This window comes from Dromiciops gliroides, chromosome 5, assembly GCF_019393635.1.
Source record: "Dromiciops gliroides isolate mDroGli1 chromosome 5, mDroGli1.pri, whole genome shotgun sequence".
Taxonomy (NCBI): domain Eukaryota; kingdom Metazoa; phylum Chordata; class Mammalia; order Microbiotheria; family Microbiotheriidae; genus Dromiciops; species Dromiciops gliroides.
In genome coordinates this window covers 44,410,949-44,429,711 of record NC_057865.1, presented here as the reverse complement: position 1 = coordinate 44,429,711, position 18,763 = coordinate 44,410,949, and the positions used below count along the sequence as shown (strand labels likewise).

General features: G+C 38.1%; 1 protein-coding gene across 1 annotated transcript in view; it reads left to right on the top strand.

Moving 5' to 3' along the window:
• The window catches only part of ULK4 (unc-51 like kinase 4), a 669,562-nt gene that overhangs the window by 219,573 nt on the left and 431,226 nt on the right, over positions 1-18,763 (top strand). The window contains exons 23-25 of the mRNA XM_043966928.1: positions 11,981-12,114; positions 13,999-14,120; positions 14,313-14,369. Of these exons, the coding sequence (XP_043822863.1) occupies positions 11,981-12,114; positions 13,999-14,120; positions 14,313-14,369 (313 nt within the window). The remainder of the gene's footprint in view (positions 1-11,980; positions 12,115-13,998; positions 14,121-14,312; positions 14,370-18,763) is intronic.

The following is an 18,763-nucleotide window of genomic DNA, read 5'->3' as shown; positions in this document are numbered from 1 at the left end:
TAACTAGCCAGCTCAGCAGCACCATATGAAAAAAATGTTCTGCATCATTCTCTGATTAGAGAAATGCAAATTAAAACAACTCTAAGGTAAAACCTCACACCTCTCAGATTGGCTGATATGACAGGGACAATGACAAATGTTGGAGGGGATGTGGGAAAATTGGGACATTAATGCATTGTTGGTGAAGTTGTGAACTGATTCAGTCATTATGGAGAGCAATTTGGAATTGTGCCCAAAGGGTTATTAAACTGTGCATACCATTTGGTCTATATCCCAAAGAGATAAAAAGAAAAAGAAAAAAAGGAAAAGGACCTGCTTGTACAAAATATATGTATAGCATCTCTTTTTATCGTGGCAAAGAATTGGAAATTGAGAGGATGTCCATCAATTGGGGAATAGCTGAACTAGTTGTGGCATATGAATGTAATGGAATATTATGGTGCTATAAGAAATGATGAGTAGGATCCTTTCAGAAAAACCTGGAAAGACTTACAAGAACTGATGCGAAGGGAAATGAGCAGAACCAGAACATTGTACACAGTACCAGCAATATTATATGATGATCAATTGTGAATAACAGCTTTTCTCAGCAGTGCAGTGGTTTAAAACAGTTCCTAAGGACTTACAATGAAAAATCCTATCCACTTCCAGGAAAAGAACTGATGGACTCTGAATGCACATCAAAGCATACTTTTAAGAACTTTCTTTTTCTTTTTTTTTTGGTCTGTGTTTCCTTTCACAACATGACTAATATGGAAATATGTTTTGCATGATTGCATATGTGTGACCTATATCAAATTGTTTGCCTTCTCAATGAGGAGAGTAGAAAGGCAGCTAGAGAATTTAGAACTTAAAATTTAAAAAAAGGAATATTAAAAATTGTTTTCACATGTAATTAGAAAAAAATATTAAAAACAAAACAAAAAAAGAAGATGAGCTCCTTGAAGATAGAAGTAATCTTCCTTTTGTCCCTGTGTCCTCAGCACTTAACACAAAGTTTGGCACATAGTTGGTGCTTAATAAATGTGTATTGATTTATTGGAAATAAATAAACATAGAGCAATTAATTATGCCTCTTTCGAGTTAGTAACAGTTCCAAACCTATATAAGTGAATGTATTATCTCTTCCATCTTGTTTACAAAGGTAGCAAGAGAGATTTTTGCAAGTTCTTGGCTGACATCTCAGTAAACTGTAACTATTGTATTCCCCTAAGCTACCAGTCTAGTAAACCTGCCAAAGAAGAGAAATGAGGGTAGTTTGGCATGCTCTGTTCTTAATTAAGTGAGGCTGGCTCATCCCATCTCAAAAAGTCCAGGATATTTAGTGCTGCACCAGCAGCATGGTGTTAACAGCAGACCCCAGAGTCAGGAAGACCTGGGCTTGAGGCCCACCTGTGTCACAAACTGGCCATGTTACCTTGGGTAAGTCACAACCTCTCCATTCCACTCCCCACCCCCACCCCCGGGCAACTTTATGAGACTCTGAAGGACTCATCTTCATGGGTAGAGGGTGTTTCCTCTCAGGGAGTTCAGTATCGCACTGATATCCTAGATCTGTCCCAAAAGAAGATCCATTCCATCTATGAATCCTGTTTTGTGAAGCCAGTCATCTGGAAAATGCCATAAGAGTGTGCACTGTGAAAGGAGCAGCAGATGGGGTTGCTGAGCCCCTGCCAGTGATATTGGAAAGATCGCAGAGAATGGAGAGGTGTCGTTGGGCTGATTCAGAAAAGGGGGAGGGGATGGGGCCCGCAAGCTGTAGGCCCGTCCGTTTGACTTTTGTCTGTAGGGAAACATCTCCGGGGGGTGACTAAGGAGATGATGGGTGAACATGAAGCCAAGTGGCGATCCCCAAGAGCCTTCATGGCCTCACTGAGAACCAGTAATGCCGAGCCGCTCTCTTCTGATGAGGTTACTGGATTGTGTCAGCAGGATGCTGTTGCTAGAGTTTCCTTAGATTTTAACAAATCATTTGCTGAAAGTATTTTTCTTTTACTATTTTTGTGGGAAAATGGAGAGATACGGGCTAGCCAGTGAAATGGATTTGGAGCTGGTTGAATGACTAGACTGAAAGAGCAGATGTTAATGGCTCAGTGTCAACTTGGTGGGATTACTCCCATGTAGGGCCCCAGTAATTGGTGCTTGGCTCTGCACTTTTTGTTAGTGATTTATATCGTCAGAGAGGGCATGTTTATCACGTTCCAGATGATGAATAGATAATACAATGGAAGAAAGAAAGGATCCAAAAAGCCCTTGACAGAATTGAATTAGGAATAAATGCAAATCTTAAACTTGGACTCAAAGACTCAATTTCCCACATACGGAATAGGGGAGACATAGCTGGATGACTTGTCTGAAAACTGGGAGTTTCAGTGGACCACGAGCTTGATGTGAAATGATAATGTGATGGAGCAGCCAAAAAAGTGAGCGGAATCTTGGCCTGTAGCAGCCCGCAAGGAGGAGGCGATTGCCTCATTGTCCTCTCTTTGTCAGATGCCATTCTGCACATTTTAGGGAGACTATTGATATGATGGGAAGTGGCCAGAGGCATGGAAGCCAGAATTGTAAAGAGCCAGGAGTCTATCATATGTACATCTGTTAGTGGATCTGGGGAATCTTAGGAAGGACATTGTATCTCTCTTTATGGATTTCATGATCTTTCAGCAATCTTCTTTATTTTGCATTAGATCTGAGTTGAAGGGAATTTCATATGACTGGCCTCTGCCTTATCAGATCTGCAGGGAACCCCGTTCTGTGTCTTGACTTGCGTAATTATTTTGTGAGGTCTCCAGCCCTTCTGAGCTGTAGGTCCCTCTGCACGTTGGGCATCATGACCCTTCCTTTTCCCTCCCTCGCAGAACTGGGGTGCGTGGCCCCTTGTGACCTATGTGACCTTGGGCAAATCACTTACCTACTCCTTGAGCTTCAGTTTTCTCACTGGTAAAGAGAGAGGAAGTGGTTGGAGTAGACAATTTCTAAGGATGCTGCAGGCTCTAGATTTATAATCCTGTGACATTATGGAAAGTTATTTCTCCCAGAAGAAAAAAGAGGCTGAGTTTCTACAGGATTGTCGGAAGCACGGTGCACACAAAGTGGTAGGATCTAGAAATAGAAAGAATACATCCACAGGCAGGCAGCTCTCCTTTTAGGAGATACGACCGAGGACAGATAAGTACAAAAATGTTTTGCTATGAAAATGTCTAACTGGAAGATGGTGGAAGACAGGCTGGGACCCAGATGAAATTTTCTAATATTCCCCTCCAAACAACCTTTGAAATGTACCTCAAATCAAATTGTGGTGTGACAGAGCCAACAGAAGGTCCGAGAGAGACATTCTTCCAGCCTAAGACAATGTAGGAGGTCCAGAAGAGAGGTCTGTGACCCTGGGCTAGGCACAGGCCCAGAGCACAGCAGGACCATTGGTGGGCCTTGGAGGCACTGGCTGAATAAGTTGTGTCATATGACTGTGATGAATTAATATTGTGCTTATGAGAAATGGTGAGGGGGGTGGTTTAAGAAAAAAAAAAGGCAAGACCTATATGAACTCATGCAAAGTGAAATGAGCAGAACCAGGAGATCTTTGTGCACAGTAGCAGTCATGTTGCAATGATGATCAGTTGTGAAAGACTTGGCTACTCAGATCAATACAATGATCTAAGACATTTCCAAAGGACTCATGATTACAAAATGCTATCCACCTCCAGAGAGAGAACTGTTAAACTCTGACTGCAAATTGAAGCAAAATTTTCCTCACTTTTTTTTTGCAATATGCTAATATGAAAATTTGTTTTGCATAATTTTGCATGTATAATTGATATCATATTGTTTGCTGTGTCAGTGACTGGGGGAGGAGTGGGAGGGAAAGAGAGAACCTGGAACTCAAAATTTAAAAAGAAAAGAAGGCTTAAAAAAATAACAAATTTGAAAAAGAAATTTAAAAAAAGAAAGAAAATGTGGCTCTGTGGTATAGTGATTTATAAATCAGAAATGAGAAGGTAACATCTGCTCCATGATCCAGTTTAGACAGCCTCCTCTCTTGTTTCTATCTTAAATTAGAATAATGAATAATTACATTTATAATGGAAATGGATTCATATGTTAATCCGTGAAACACTGGTGGAGGAGACTTATCACAGCATAATGTAGCCTATTTTGTTAGAATTTTTTCTTGCATCTTAATTAGTTTAATTTATTAGAACACCTGTGAAGTATAAGAAGAACTTAGCCAACTTTTGCATTAAAATTAAATCCTTTTCATGCAAAGTTCGGAAGCTTTTAATGTCTCTTGAGCCAGTATATAGCATAAAAATTTCTCCCTATGTTCAGCATGCATTTTGTCTGCTGATATGGGCATTTTCTGAAATGCATTAATATAATTTATTACTACAGCTCCTAGTTTTCGTCGCTGTACTTCACATTTTAATTAGTCCTTTTTTTCACCTCTGAAAACTGCAAATCACAATAACCTACACTGGCCAAATGGATACTTGAACCTATTCAGAATGTTACAACATTATAAAATTTTAAAATCATATTTTGGGGAGAGTCAGCTGGTAATGAAACTGAATCCTAGGCAAAGCAGAGGTTAGTTTCCTAAAGGGTTCTATTAATAGCATGTCTTCTCAGGACATCTTCTTCCTAATGAGCAACTCATGCCAACTAACATTTTATTTTTTTGAACTAAGGAGATGGACCAGCTTTCCTGAAAGTCCATCTCACCTCGTCTACATAATAACCGTACCTCACAGTTAAAAGGAAACACATCTGGCAGTGGAGATGGAAGACTTCTCTGGAGAGAGTGTTAGCAGCAGAATCCTCTCTCTCCCATAGAACACTGTAGCGTTTCTTAAATCCCTTGCATAAAAGGGTAACTCCCCACATTGCCTGCTATATTGTCCTCTGAAGGCTCTCCCACAGTTTCTCCCACAGATTCCTCGAGGGTTTCAGGTTTATGGTTCTTTGACCCTGGTAGTGCCACACGACCTGGTGCATAGAGAAGACATGTTTATTTTAGGTGGTCAATCCAATTCAGTTTGATTTAATAAACACTATGTGCCAACTATGTGTGAGGTACTTTTTTAGGTCCGGGCAGAAATGCAAAGAAGGATAAAGAGCACCTCTTTTCAAGGTGCTTCTAGTCTATTATGGGAGTGGGAAGGCAGAGAGAAAGACATGTTTTCGGAATGAAATTATGGGGCAGCTAGGTGGCCCAGTGGATGGAGCGCCGGCCCTGGATTCAGGAGTGCCTGGGTTCAGATCCAGCCTCAGACACTTGACACTTGCTGGCTGTGTGACCCTGGGCAAGTCTCTTGACCCTCATTGCCCAGCAAAAAAAAAAGAAAAGAAAATTATTCCAGAGATGGAGCAAAAACTACTTGGGAAAAGGGCAGTCAGTGTTAGGATTGCTTCCTGGTGTGGGGATCAAAGTAATTCCCACAGAAGAGCCCCCAGGCCTTTGGGCTTTGAGGGGATTTCAGAGGCAGACCCCCTTTCTGAGCATGGGAGGGAGTATGGACAAAAGTAAGGACATATTTCAGAGCTGGCCTGTTTCACTCAATCAACAAGTATTTAACTTGGGGACAGCTAGGTGGTGAAAGGTACAATATTGGACTTGGTGTCAAGTAACCCAGCTGTGTCTCTTGACTTGGATAATTATTTGGTGAGGTATTGAATCTTTCCGAACTGTAGCCTGAGTTCAAATCCTGCCTCAGGCAATTTGTAGCTATGTAACTCTGGACAAGCTATGTAACTTGGCTACCTCATCTGTAAAATGGGTGCAAAAATCACATCTACTTCCCAGAGTTGTAAGGATCAAATGAGATAACATGTATAATGCTTTGTAGACCTTAGAGCACTACATAAAGGCTAGCTATTATTACTATTTATTAAATCCCTACTATATTACCAGGCCCAGGACAAGGCCTCAGGGGTACAAATACAATGGATGAAACAATTTGGGCTCTTTAGGAGCTACATTCTGTGGTCAAGACAATAGCAGTCCCAAGGTAGTTTGAGAGAGAGGGTTCTAACAACTAGAGGTATTCCAAAGGACTTCATGTAGAATGTGATGCTTGAGCTTGGTCATGAACAAAGAGAAAGATTTTGTGAAGCAGAGGGAAAGAGGGAGGGTGGGCATGGGGCACAGCCCATGGAGAGGTGTGGCAATGGGAGAGATGGAGGGTCAGGTGTTATGAATAGAGAAAAGGCCAGTTTGGCTGAACTAGGGAGTCATGGATGGTGAGGCTGGAAAGATATGTTGGTGCCAGGTGCTAAGCAGAGAAATTGATGTTTGATCTTAGAGACTATGGGGAACCCCTGGCCTTGACCGAGTAGGGGAGTGATATGGTGAGATGTGAACCTAAGGAAAATCACTTGGGCAGTAAGTAGCTTGAATGATAGCCTTGAACTGATGCAGAGTGAAATGAGCAGAACCAGGAGAACATTGTACACAGTAACCGCAACATTGTGTGATGACCAGCTGTGATAAACTTAGCTCTTCTCAGCAGTACCATGATCCAAGACAATTCCAGAGGACTCATAATGGAAAATGCTCTCCACATCCAGAAAATAGAACTGTGGAATCTGGATGCAGATTGAACCATATTATTTCTACTTTTTTTACCCTTTTTTTGAGGTTTTTCTCTTTTGTTCCGATTCTTCTTTCACAACATGATTAATGCAGCAATATGTTTAATGTGATTGTACATATATAACCTATATCTGATTGCTTTCTGTCTTGGGGAGGGAGGGAGAAAAATTTGGAACTCAAAATCTTATAAATACCAATGTTGAAAACTATCTTTATACATAACTAGAAAATAATAAAATACTTTTATGACTAAAAAAAAAAGAGAGCCTTGAATGAGGAGAAGCTTGAGGCAGGGATATTAATCAGCAGACCCTTCCATTAATCTACATAAGAGATGATGAGGGCCTAGACTCAGGTGGTAGCTGTGTGAATTTATAGACCCCTAGAATCTTGTCATTGGAAGGACCCTCTGCTATCAAAGAGTTGAACCATGCTTAAATAGGAATCCCCTCGGCAACTTTATTAAGCTGGTCTTTTTAAAAAACTTATAATCTCAGTTTGGGCTCAAATATTTAAAAAAATTTCTTGTTGGAAAAACTTCATTAACCTTAAAAAAGGTGTTCTGTAAGCCTTAAAACCTATTGATCATGAGTTCTTGAGATTACTCTTCTATTTGGTCCACCTAGAATGTTGGGGAAATGTTCAGTCATCTCTAAAGGTGTTCTAAGTAATTTAGGGGGCTTCAACTCATATTTATTTTATCCAGGTACATAGATTTATGGTTTGAAAAAGATACATAGGAACACTGAAAAAAAGCCTCATTAGTTACTGCTATTAGAATGTTTTCCAGTTGAAAGGTGTGCTTGTAGAAGAATCTGACACCTTACTCGACTCTTTCATTTGCTCCATTGAAACCTCCAGTCCATGACAGTATTATACAATATGGAATCACTTAAGTTGCTTTCAAAGCATTATTTTTAAAGCTATTCATTGTTTCTGTAGATTTCCCACTATGCCATTTGCTGGCATTTAATTCACTCGAATCTGCTAATAATAGATTCCTTTAAGTCTGCCATTTTGATGTAACTTCCAGGAATTTCGGTTTGGGACTTGAAAATTTAATTTTGGATTTATGTGATATTTTAACTGCATTTTACCAGGAAATATAAAAAGAAAAGCTTTAAGCCAAAAGTGTTTGGTTCCTGAGGAAAAAAGTAACTCTTTTTCTTTTGGATTTTAAGTTGATCAGACAGGTCCAAACATTTCAATCCTTCTGCTTTTTAAAATTTCATTTAAAAAATTGTTAGTCACTCATTTATGGCTTGGTGCTTGGAATTGATTTGGGGAAGAGATTTATTATTAGACCTGTTACCACACGTTTGGACCATGTTCAGCCAGTAGAAGACTGGCCAGATTTCATGGCAGGTCCTAACTGAATGTATTTTTTCAGACTTAGAATCATAGGCTCACAGATTATAGATTTAGAAGTGGAAGCAACCATAGGAACCATTGAGGCGAACACGCTTGTTTTACAGATGAGGTAAATGAGATTTTGTAGCTAGTAAGGGTTTGAGGTGAAATAGGCTTTCTGTCTTACTAATGGCAATTTCAACCCTCTAGTACCCCGCCTATTTCATTCATTGCTTGACTTTGGACAAATACTATGAATAACAATAACCAAAATAGTCATGATATTTAGCATTTATATCGCACTTTTAGTTTTGCATAATTATTTAAATACATTGTCTCATTAGATCCTCACCACAGTCTTGTGAGGTAGGTACTGTTTTACAGGTGAAAAAAACAGGCTGACAGGTTATATGATCTGCCCAGGGTCACACAGCTAAGTGTCTGAAATGGGTCTTCCTGACTTCCAAGTTTGGATACAATTGTATGCAATGCATAGAAACCCCTATGATAGACCTAAAATGTGTGTTTGTTTTAGGTTATGAGGTGAGGGATTGGGTTAAGCTCCCTCATATAGTGCTTAATCCAGTATTGTGTGCTGGTAGATTCTTAATAGGCATTATTTGATCACTATAATGATGAATTAATCTCAAAGAGCAAGCCTATGATGAAGTTAGAATTCTGTGAGATGTTTTTGACTGTACCACCTTGCAGAGTTATGTTGTTTTGGAAGCTCATTCACTCTGTTGGGTTTATTTGAATTCCAATAAACTGATTACTTCAAGTGAACCAAATAATACATGACTAATTGGAAAGTAACATCTTCTCCACAAAATGCAAGTCATTTAATGACATCATTATACATGAGATTTTTAAAATGGAAATATTTCTCAGGCCTCCCTTTCCACCCTTGGATTCAGGTAGAATTTTAAAATAAATAGAAATGAGACACCAGCCAGGATTTCCTGTGACCCTCTAGTGATTTGTATGAAGGTATCTTCCCTATTGAGACATTTAGGTGGCTCAGTGGACATAATGTTGGGTCTGGAATTAGGAAGACCTGAGTTCAAATCTGGCCTCAGACACTTACTAGCTGTGTGACTCTGGACAAGTCACTTAACTTTTGTTTGCCTTAATCCAACTGGAGAAGGAAATGGCAGACCACTCCAGCATCTTTTCCAAGAAAACCTCATGGATAGTACTGATTTGCTATGGTCCATGAGGTCATGAAGAGATGGACACAACTGAACCACTAAACAACAACAACAAATCTCTATTTGTTTCATCTACCCTGAGCAAAGATGTGGCCTCAGAAACACATTACCCAACTTGAGTCTGTGGAATAACCTGAGGTCAACTCTTATAACGACTATCAAAGAGCTGCCTCATCTGGTAACTAGAACTCTCAGACCAGGTTGTGGCAAGAATTCTTCTTTCCCAGGGACATTAACAAGTTTTTGTTCTGTGTTAGGCTCTGTTCTAAGCCCTAGAAAACCTATAAAGTCTGGTTAAACAGGCAAGATGAGATAGAGGTCCTAATGCAACAAAATAAATTATAACTGAGTTTTGATGGAATGAAATGTAGTATAAGATTATGGTCACGAGAGGCTAGAACATTGAACTTTGAATCAAACTAAAATTTGATAGAGATAAATATGAAGACTTATGTATGGATTTAAAGAAATCAACTTTGCAAGTACAAGATGGGGAGAGGCATAGTTTGATACCTTTTAGTTTTAGTAGACTGAAAGCTCAGTGTATTGCAGTAGTATAATTGGCTTTCAAAAACACTACTGTGATCTTAGGTTGCTTAAGAAAGGCTTGGCTTCCAGGAAGATGAAGGTCTTAAAACAGAGGCTTAAGTGACTAGTTCAAAGTATTAATTGATTTCTATCCCAATGCTTAGGCCTAGAATGTCATCAGTGCTTAATAAAGGGTTTGATTGACTGATTGAAGAGAAGAGATTGCCAGATGCTCATGGTAGTCATTATAAAATATTTCAAAATTATTGAAATATAAAAATATTTCAAAGAGTTGATTTGGGAGCCTGAGAATATAACTTGTACAATTCTTTTTTTTTGCATTTTTTTTTTGCATGACCTTTCTTCCCAACTAATTCTGGAAAGCATTTATCTTATCCAAGTCCCATCCATTCTTAAAATGTTCTACCAGCATAGCATGATGCAATAGAAAGAGCACTGGGCCTTGAGTCAGAAGACTAGGAGATGAAAACTACTCTGACCTTTGGCCTCTCTGAGCCTGTTTCCTCATTTGTAAAATGGGGATAATGATTCTTACATTTTCAACCTTCACGTGTTTTTGTGAGGAAAGTGACTAATGAACTTCAACATGCCACATTACTGTGAAATATTATATTCAAGAAAAAAAACAAAGATTGGGGGAAAATAAAATATTAAATACATCAATTTTTTTAAAAAAGGAAATAGAATAAGATGAAGAAACTTGTAATTATCAAGTCCAATTCAGTTTAACAATTAGTTATAATGATAATGATAATAGTTATAGTTCCTATGAGGGGAGTCTGTTTGGGGAATGCATTGGACTAGATGGGGCAGCTCGGTGGTTCAGTAGAGTGCTGGGCCAGAAGTCAGGAAGACATGATCTCACCTCAGATACTTACTAGATGTGTGACTCTGGGCAAGCCACTTTCCCCTGTTGGCCTCAGTTTCCTCATGTGTAAAAGGAGCTGGAAAAGGTAATGAAAAACTACCCCAGTTTCTTTGCCAAGAAAACCCCAACTTGGGTCATGTAGAGACAGACTTGACTGAAGGGTCTGAACGACAATAAACATTGGGCTAGGTGGCTGTTGAGTTCACTTCCACCAATGATACCATGATCTGGTCCTCAGTGACTTATTTTTCCTATACCAGTGCCCTGGACTTTGTGCTAAAAGGAATCACACAGACTCACAAAATAGGGGGATTTATCAATAATAGATTTGTGTGTGTGTTTGCTTATGTCTATTGTATACCTACTCTGTTCTGCTGATGTCTCCTTTTTTAGCCAGAACTAGATTGCTTTCACAATGACCTTTTACGAATATAGTCGAGATCTGGTACTGACAAACCCAGACTCTTTCCTTACAACTCACTTTTTTCATTATTACCCTTCAGATTCTTGACCTTTCATTCCTCCATATGAATTTTGTAATTTTTTTCTGGCTTTATGAAATATTGCTTTGGAAGTTTGATTGATATATTACTGAATAAGTAAACTAATTTAGGTGGTATCATTTTTGTTATATTGGCTCAACCTACCCATGAGCATTTAATGTTTTTCCACTAAGTATCTTTATTAAGCATAAGTATGTTTATAAAGTTCCCCATTTTCCAGATTTATGATTATGCCAAATGTCATAAAATTGGTAGATGGGAGCACTTTGTAAAACTGAAACGTTTTATGACTGAGTTCAGATGTTCTGGTGCCAAACTAATGTTTTTTCTTTGACCAGATTTTATCAAAATGTATAGTAGAATAAAACAGCTAGGATCAAGGTCTAAAGAAACACAGGTATCTCTCTCTCTGTATATGTATATATGTGTATATGTGTGTGTGTGTGTGTGTGTGTGTGTGTGTGTGTATATATATATACTTTATTGAGGTCTGAACCAGACCAACAGTAGAGGGTGTAGATCAAGAATACTTTCAACACAAGGTTCACTTGAGCTTCAAAACACCAACTCACATCCTGTCTTTTGACACTAATCTTTACCTTTTATTCGTTACCATGTGAATGTATAACTTGTTTTGTTTAATAGACCGAGTACGTCTCATTCATTTGAGATTTTAGCATAAACTACTAGTCTGTAATTCATTGTCAGGGAAATTAAAAACTTATTTTCTTTTAAAAATAATTTGGTTTTGGATTCAAAAATGGAAGGCTTGCTGCCACCATATCTGAATGTCAACTTGATTTTGACTGTGCCTCCTGGAAACACGTGCCTTGGTGGTATTTTTGGAGAGATGCTTGCTCTCCATTGCTTTTGCCATGAGAGGTAATCTTTTTCGCTTGCTTGTATGTAGACTGGTGATGTACATTGAAAGAGACAGCAGAAAGGCCACACCAGGAAAGGAGCAGCAAAGCGGCAATGAGTACCTGTCAAAATGCCTGGATCTTCTCATCTATCACATTGTGCAGGAACTGCCAGGAATTCTGGGTAAATTGAGCCAAGCAACTTTGACTTGGAGTCTCTTCCTCGATTTCTGCTTTTTCTTACTTTTCCCTGACTGGGGAACATGTAACTTGTAGAGAATGTGGACTTGCTCCTTATACTGTCTTGATTCCCTGTCTGTAGTGACAGAAAAATGCCTCTTACCTTGGACTTGAGAATAAAGTAGCTAAAAATAGTTTTGGCCTGTAAATCTATCTTATGAGTTGTTGTAATGTTTCACAGGGAAAATTATTTTTCAGAACTAGATCAAAGAATTGATTGCTTTTTATCCCAGTGCTTAAGCCTGGAAGATAGTCAGCGCTTAATAAAGGGTTTGTTGACTGACTGAAGGGAAGACATTGCCAGATGCTCGTGGTAGTCATTATAAAATGGTAACTTTGGAAAATATTTCAAGGGAGGAGGTTGATTTTGGAGCCTAAGAATATAACTTGTACAATTCTTTTTTTCCCCAGGATATTTTTGTATGACCTTTCTTTCTAACTAATTCTGGAAGGCATTTATTTTATCTTATCTAAGTCCCATCCATTCTTAAAATGTTCTACTAGCATAGCATGATGCAATAGAAAGAGCACTGGGCCTTGAGTCAGAAGATTAGGAGATGAAAACGGCTCTGACCTTTGGCCTCTCTGAGCCTGTTTCCTCATTTGTAAAATGGGGATAATGATTCTTTTTTTTTCTTTTTTGGTGCAGTAATGAGGGTTAAGTGACTTGTCCAAGGTTACACAGGTAGTGTCAAGTGTCTGAGGCGAGATTTGAACTCAGGTCCTCCTGAATCCAGGGCTGGTGCTTTATCCACTGAACCACCTAGCTGCCCCCTGTAATGATTCTTATATTATCAACCTTCACATGATTTTGTGAGGAAAATGACTAATAAACTTTAGCATGCCACATTACTATGAAATATTATATTCAAGAATAAGGCAAAGATTGGGGAAAATAAAATATTAAATGCACATTTTTTAAAAAGAGCAAGGCAAAGAAACTTGTAATTATCAAGTATAATTAAATTTAACAAAAACTTAAGAAGTACTTATGGATAAAGTCTGAAAACTGGAAATCTATTGTTTTATTAACACTTTAAAAAATAAAATGATGTTCATCAGAATTGTACTTTATCATTGTTCTGTGATGGTTATTAGAAATTACAGTAACAGTTTCACAATGTGCCTATTTTTGACAATTTACTTTTGTATTAGCTAAGCCTATTCTAATCCCATGCTTTTCCAGTAGATGTAGCTATAAACCAGAAATGCTAAACATTTGAAATTAGTTGTAGTAGTCTGATTAAAATATTCTTAGATTGGGAAACCCAAGCTATTGAGTCATGTTGATGAAAATGTCTTCCCACTCTTCTTTTCCTCTTCCCACACCCACTTAGGACATTTGAAAAAAAAATTAATTGAGAAAATCAATATTGATGATAATGATCACAATGTTAATATAGTCTTTATTTTGCTGCATTACTATTCCTTGCATACAAATTAGAGGACAGAATTTAGTTTACTGGATGCTAATTTTAATTTCTATAGAAAGCAGTAGTACTTAAGGATTAGCTCCCTTTTACATACTTACCCCAACCTTAGTGTCTGATAAGTGAGATAGTTCCCAAGTAATGAATTATTTTAGAACTCAGTGTCTTATCCCTGCAGAGGGGTTGGCTAGTATGCCACTGTCACATTTTGACTTTAAACAACAAATTGCCTTCATCATGGGTCACATCCCACATACTCTTCTCCCTACCCCAGGCTGTTTTCATGAATGCACTGCATTCTCCTTCCCCTGACCCCCATTGGTACTAAACTAATGGTCTGTTATTGCAGTACGTGCACAGTACCTTCACTTTATGGTGGTCCACGTCATGTTTTTCAGGTGATGTTCTCAATGCATTGGCTAATGTTTCTGGCCGCAAACATCCATCTACGGTACAGGTTAAGCAGCTGAAGATCTGTCTTCCAATGATGCCTGTAGTGCTTCACCTTGTGACCTCACAGGTAAGATTCACCTTTATGAACAAAAACAAATGGAACCCAAATTTGACTCATCTTTCAGTTGACTATATGCACTGATTATATGCTAGAATTAGAAAAGTCAACTCAAATAAAAATGTCAATTTTTATACATTACTTGAAATAAAATTTTACATATGCTTAAGTATTCAGTCTACCCTTACTCTCCTCCTACAGGTATTTCGCCCTCTAGTTGTAACTGAGGAGTTTCTTTTCAGTTGTGGCACTTTGCTTGTAAGTAATGCTTTTGGTTTTTTAAGTTTTTATATGGCGCCTCTGCTGACTCTGGGATTGTGTGTCAATGGGGTAATTTAAAAATCCAAGTGGTATTCGATTTTCTCCAGGGAAGTGACCTTTTTTTTTTTTTTAATCCCTTGGCTGTTATAAAATTTGACATTTGGAAGAAAATGAATTCCCTTCCAATAATGTATTTGTTCAGTAGACAGCCACAAATAGGGTGAACTTCTCTATAGAAATGTAGTTACAGATTGTGATATTAAATAACATGAAGAATCCTAAAATAACAAAACGGGCAAAAACAGAATTTAAAGAATACTTTATAATTAGTATCTATGCTTTCTTACATTGTCTAACTTCATTTTCTTAATTATTTAAATGATCATGTTTTCAGATTATATGTTGATTTTTAAACTTAATTTTGAAATTATGAAGAGCAATGAAAAGCAGTCTACTGCATTGCCTTTCTCTTTAGTCCTTGGTTCAGTGGAATATTATTTCCTGGTATAAAATCCCACATTTCAGCAATTATGTTATCTTTTTCTCCTTGCCAGTAATAGTTACCTTCTTTTTAGTTGATGAAATGCTGAGCCATATAACAGAGAAAACGAAGACATTTGTCACCTTCAGCATCTGCAGTCTTACTTTGATATTAACAATCCAAACTTTCAAAAATGCCATGAATCTCTGTATTTAAAATAAGGTAGTAATTTGCCTTTGTATTGTTAGTTCAGATTGTAAAAAGGATTGTCACTCACAAAGGAGAAGGGCTTTTTTGAGAAGTTATACTTCAGGGAGGATGTTTTGAAGTATAAATGTTCCTTATAGGTTATTAACTGTAAAGAATCCATGTATTCAAAGAATTCGGTATAAATGATTCTGGGGTCAGCTAGGTGGCGCAGTGGATAGAACACCAGCCCTGGATTCAGGAGTACCTGAGTTCAAATCCGACCTCAGACACTGAACACTTACTAGCTGTGTGACCCTGGGCAAGTCACTTAACCCCAACTGCCTCACTAAAAAAAACAAAACAAAACAAAACAAAACAAAAAAGATACTGTATTTTCCAGTTTCTTACAATTGCATTTCTCCAGAGTGTCAAATTAAGCTTCTTTGCATATTCATGAAATTACAACCCTTTAGAAACTATCTTATTCCAAATCTCAGAGAATGTTTTTTATTTGTAATTTAGAGATTATATTGGCATGGCTGTCCCATAGAAATCTACTGAATGGTATAAAGAGCCCTTGTCTACAAATCAGGAAACTTGGTTTCTAGGTCTCTCTTCCCGACCTACCTTAATCAAACCACATCACTTTGAAATTTACATTTTCTGTCAAATAAGACATTTGGGCTAGATCATCCCGAAGGGCCTTTCTAGATCTAACATTCTTTGAATCTCTAATGGCTTTTGCTGGCATGATCTAATTTGAAGCTAATGATAAAAAAGGGGACTCAACTGCCTGTGAATTATGGTGATTCATACAATTCTTGCCACTCACTTTGGAGGACATTTGACCTGTTCACCTCGTCTTTGAAAAATGTGGAAGGAAAATGTTGGAATGGACCCAAATTTAAATAATGGGATAATTTAATAAACGAATAAAAATATTTGACACATCTTCACCAATTTTTTGTGTGTTCTTATATTTTCAAGTTGAGAAGATGAGCTATGACTTTTAAAAAAAAATAATTCTATCCTTTGTTGGGCTGCCAGCATAAAATTTTCATGTAACTTTAAATATGATATTGCAGCCTTTCAACCTTAAATACGATTTTTTTGTGTTTATAACAATTTCAAACAGGGAATATCTATGTGTAATAAGTAGATGTTTGATATTTCTTGTTTCTGCATTTTTTTGAAGGGGAAGAATTAATTTTACCTTTGGCAAACATCATTTATTTGTTTTTCTAGTAGTTGCCTCTTCCTTCCTTCCTTCCTTCCTTTCTTGGATTTTCTGGTTCTCTCCTCTTAAACCTATTCCCATTCCTCTTAAACCTAGGTGAAAGTTGGAGTATGCTGTTTTGTTTTGTTTTTATCCTGGAAGAAAATTATTTATTTTTCTCTTTTCTGAAGGAATGAAAAAGAAATTCTTAAAATTCTACCAATTCTAGAAATATCCAGATTAAGTATAAAAGAAGTAAATAATTTAAATAGCTGATCAGGTAATTCAGTTAGAACACACCTTTTCTGATAAATTAAAAGTATCCTAGCTCATAGTATCATAGAATAACTATCTATCTAGTTCCTTACCTGCCATAGTATAGCATAGTGTAGTATAGTGATTTAGTATAATTTATGATATAACACAATATGTGATTTATGTTAATCTGTATCTCTGTCTACCAGATGAGACTGTAAAATACTTGAAGGCAGAAGTTGCTTTCCTTTTTGCATTGGTATCCCCTGCTCCTAGCACAGAGTTTAGCACTACTAAGTACTAAATTTGTACTTGTTTATTGACTAATTAAGGCATTTAAAAAGTAGATAATTTTTTTAGTGTAGCTTGTACTTAGTGTGAATCCTATATAAAGAAGTATAACAGTAATTTATCACAGTACTTAGGATGTAACCATGAGCTTTTGGGGGGCAGAACCAAGATGGCAGAACTTAGCTGACCTTTCTCAGCATTCCCCTCTAAAAACCTTTGAAAAGATGCCTCAAATCAAATTCTGGAATGATAGAACCAACAAAAGGTCAAAGTGAGACATTCTTCCCATCCAAGACCATATGGGGGGTCAGAAAGAAAGATCTGTGACATGGGGGGGGGAGGGGAGGGCAGGGCAGGGCAGGGCAGAGCTGTTGATGGGACTAGGTCATCATGACAGCAGCTTTAGGAGTTCTTAAGCCAGAGGCAGTAAATGGACCTGGCAACTGGTTAGAAAGAGATTGTAGAGGACCCTTGAGTTAGCACTGGATTCAGGACCAGACTCTGTGACAACTTCTTTGCCTGTACATACTTCTGGGTCATAGTTCAAGGGCGTAGAGGAGCACTATTGGTCAAAAGGGAGCAGAGGCCCTGAGGGGCAATTTCACTTCCAGATCAGGGACCCTAGGAATAATATGGCTTCTTTTCCCAAGGGAAGTGAGGCCCAGAAGAGCCATATCACTTATAGCCCCAAGGATTAAGGGGCCCTTCCTGGGTAAAGATCACAGTAAAGACTGAAAGAGCAGTGACTACGTTTCTCACCAGATCACATCATCTTGGAAACACTGAAAACTTCCAGACCCCCAGAATTAGCTCTGAAAACAGTGGTGCAAAAAAGCCAGAAACTTGAGGCATTGCACTGCCTGCCTCTTCACCTAACCCACACACACACTGGAAACAGAGCCCAGCATTAACAAAGTTCCAAATCAAGAAATAGTGTATAAAAATGAGCAAAAAACAGAAAAAAGGACCTGAACATAAAAAGCTAATGTGGAGACAGGGAAGGTCAAGACACAAACTCAGAAGAAGACAATGAAATCTGTAGGGACCAATTTTTAATTGGGGAGTGTTAGCTAGGTGGCTTACCACAATATTGGGGCAAGGAAGGAGACAGACAGCCTCCCTCAAAAGAGAGCAGGATTTATTTAACAAGAACAAATTTTTAAAAACACAAACAGGATCAGTAGGATTAAGGGAAAGGAAATAAAATGGGGAAAGGTAAATTATACAACTTGAACAACACCACTGCCCAGGAATCAGCTGAGAACACACAGCAGCGTCCTGTCGCCTTCCAGCTTCCAGCTAGAATGGCAAAAAACCTCCTTTCTTCCCAGCAGATCCCAGGCTGACCACACACAGTCCCCAGCCAATTGGCTGGCTGCTCTGACAGCCACACGACTGCCCTCACTGGGCTTCCAATAATTATAATTTTGCCAGGCCCATGTAGGTGTCAGCAGGTGGTGATGATGTGAGGTGCCAGTGCCATGGGGACAGCTACAACCGGTGGGTAGAGCACCGTGTGGTTTGCAGAGCTCCAGGCCAGTGAGCACGCAGAGGTTTTTTAAAATTCTAGCCAAAAGCTGGTGTCATAAAAACCTTAAATAACAATTAATTCTTTACAAATCAAAACAGCTACGAACAAAGCCTTCAAGAAAAAAAAAGTTAACTGGACATAAGCCCAAAAGAATTCCTGGAAGAAATTAAAACTTATTTTCAAACTCAAAGTGGTAGAGGGAAAATTAAAGAAATGAAAGCAAAGGGGAAAAAACAATTAACAGGTTGGTAAAAGAGGCATAAAAATACAGAAAAAAAAAATAACAGCTTAAAAAACAAAATTGACCAAATAGAAAGATAGGTACAAAAATCCAGTGATGAAAATACCAGTGAAGTTTTGTACCTAGCTTTCTATTTGGTCAATTTTGTTTTTTAAGGTGTTAAAGGCAGAACTGGCCAAGTAGGAAA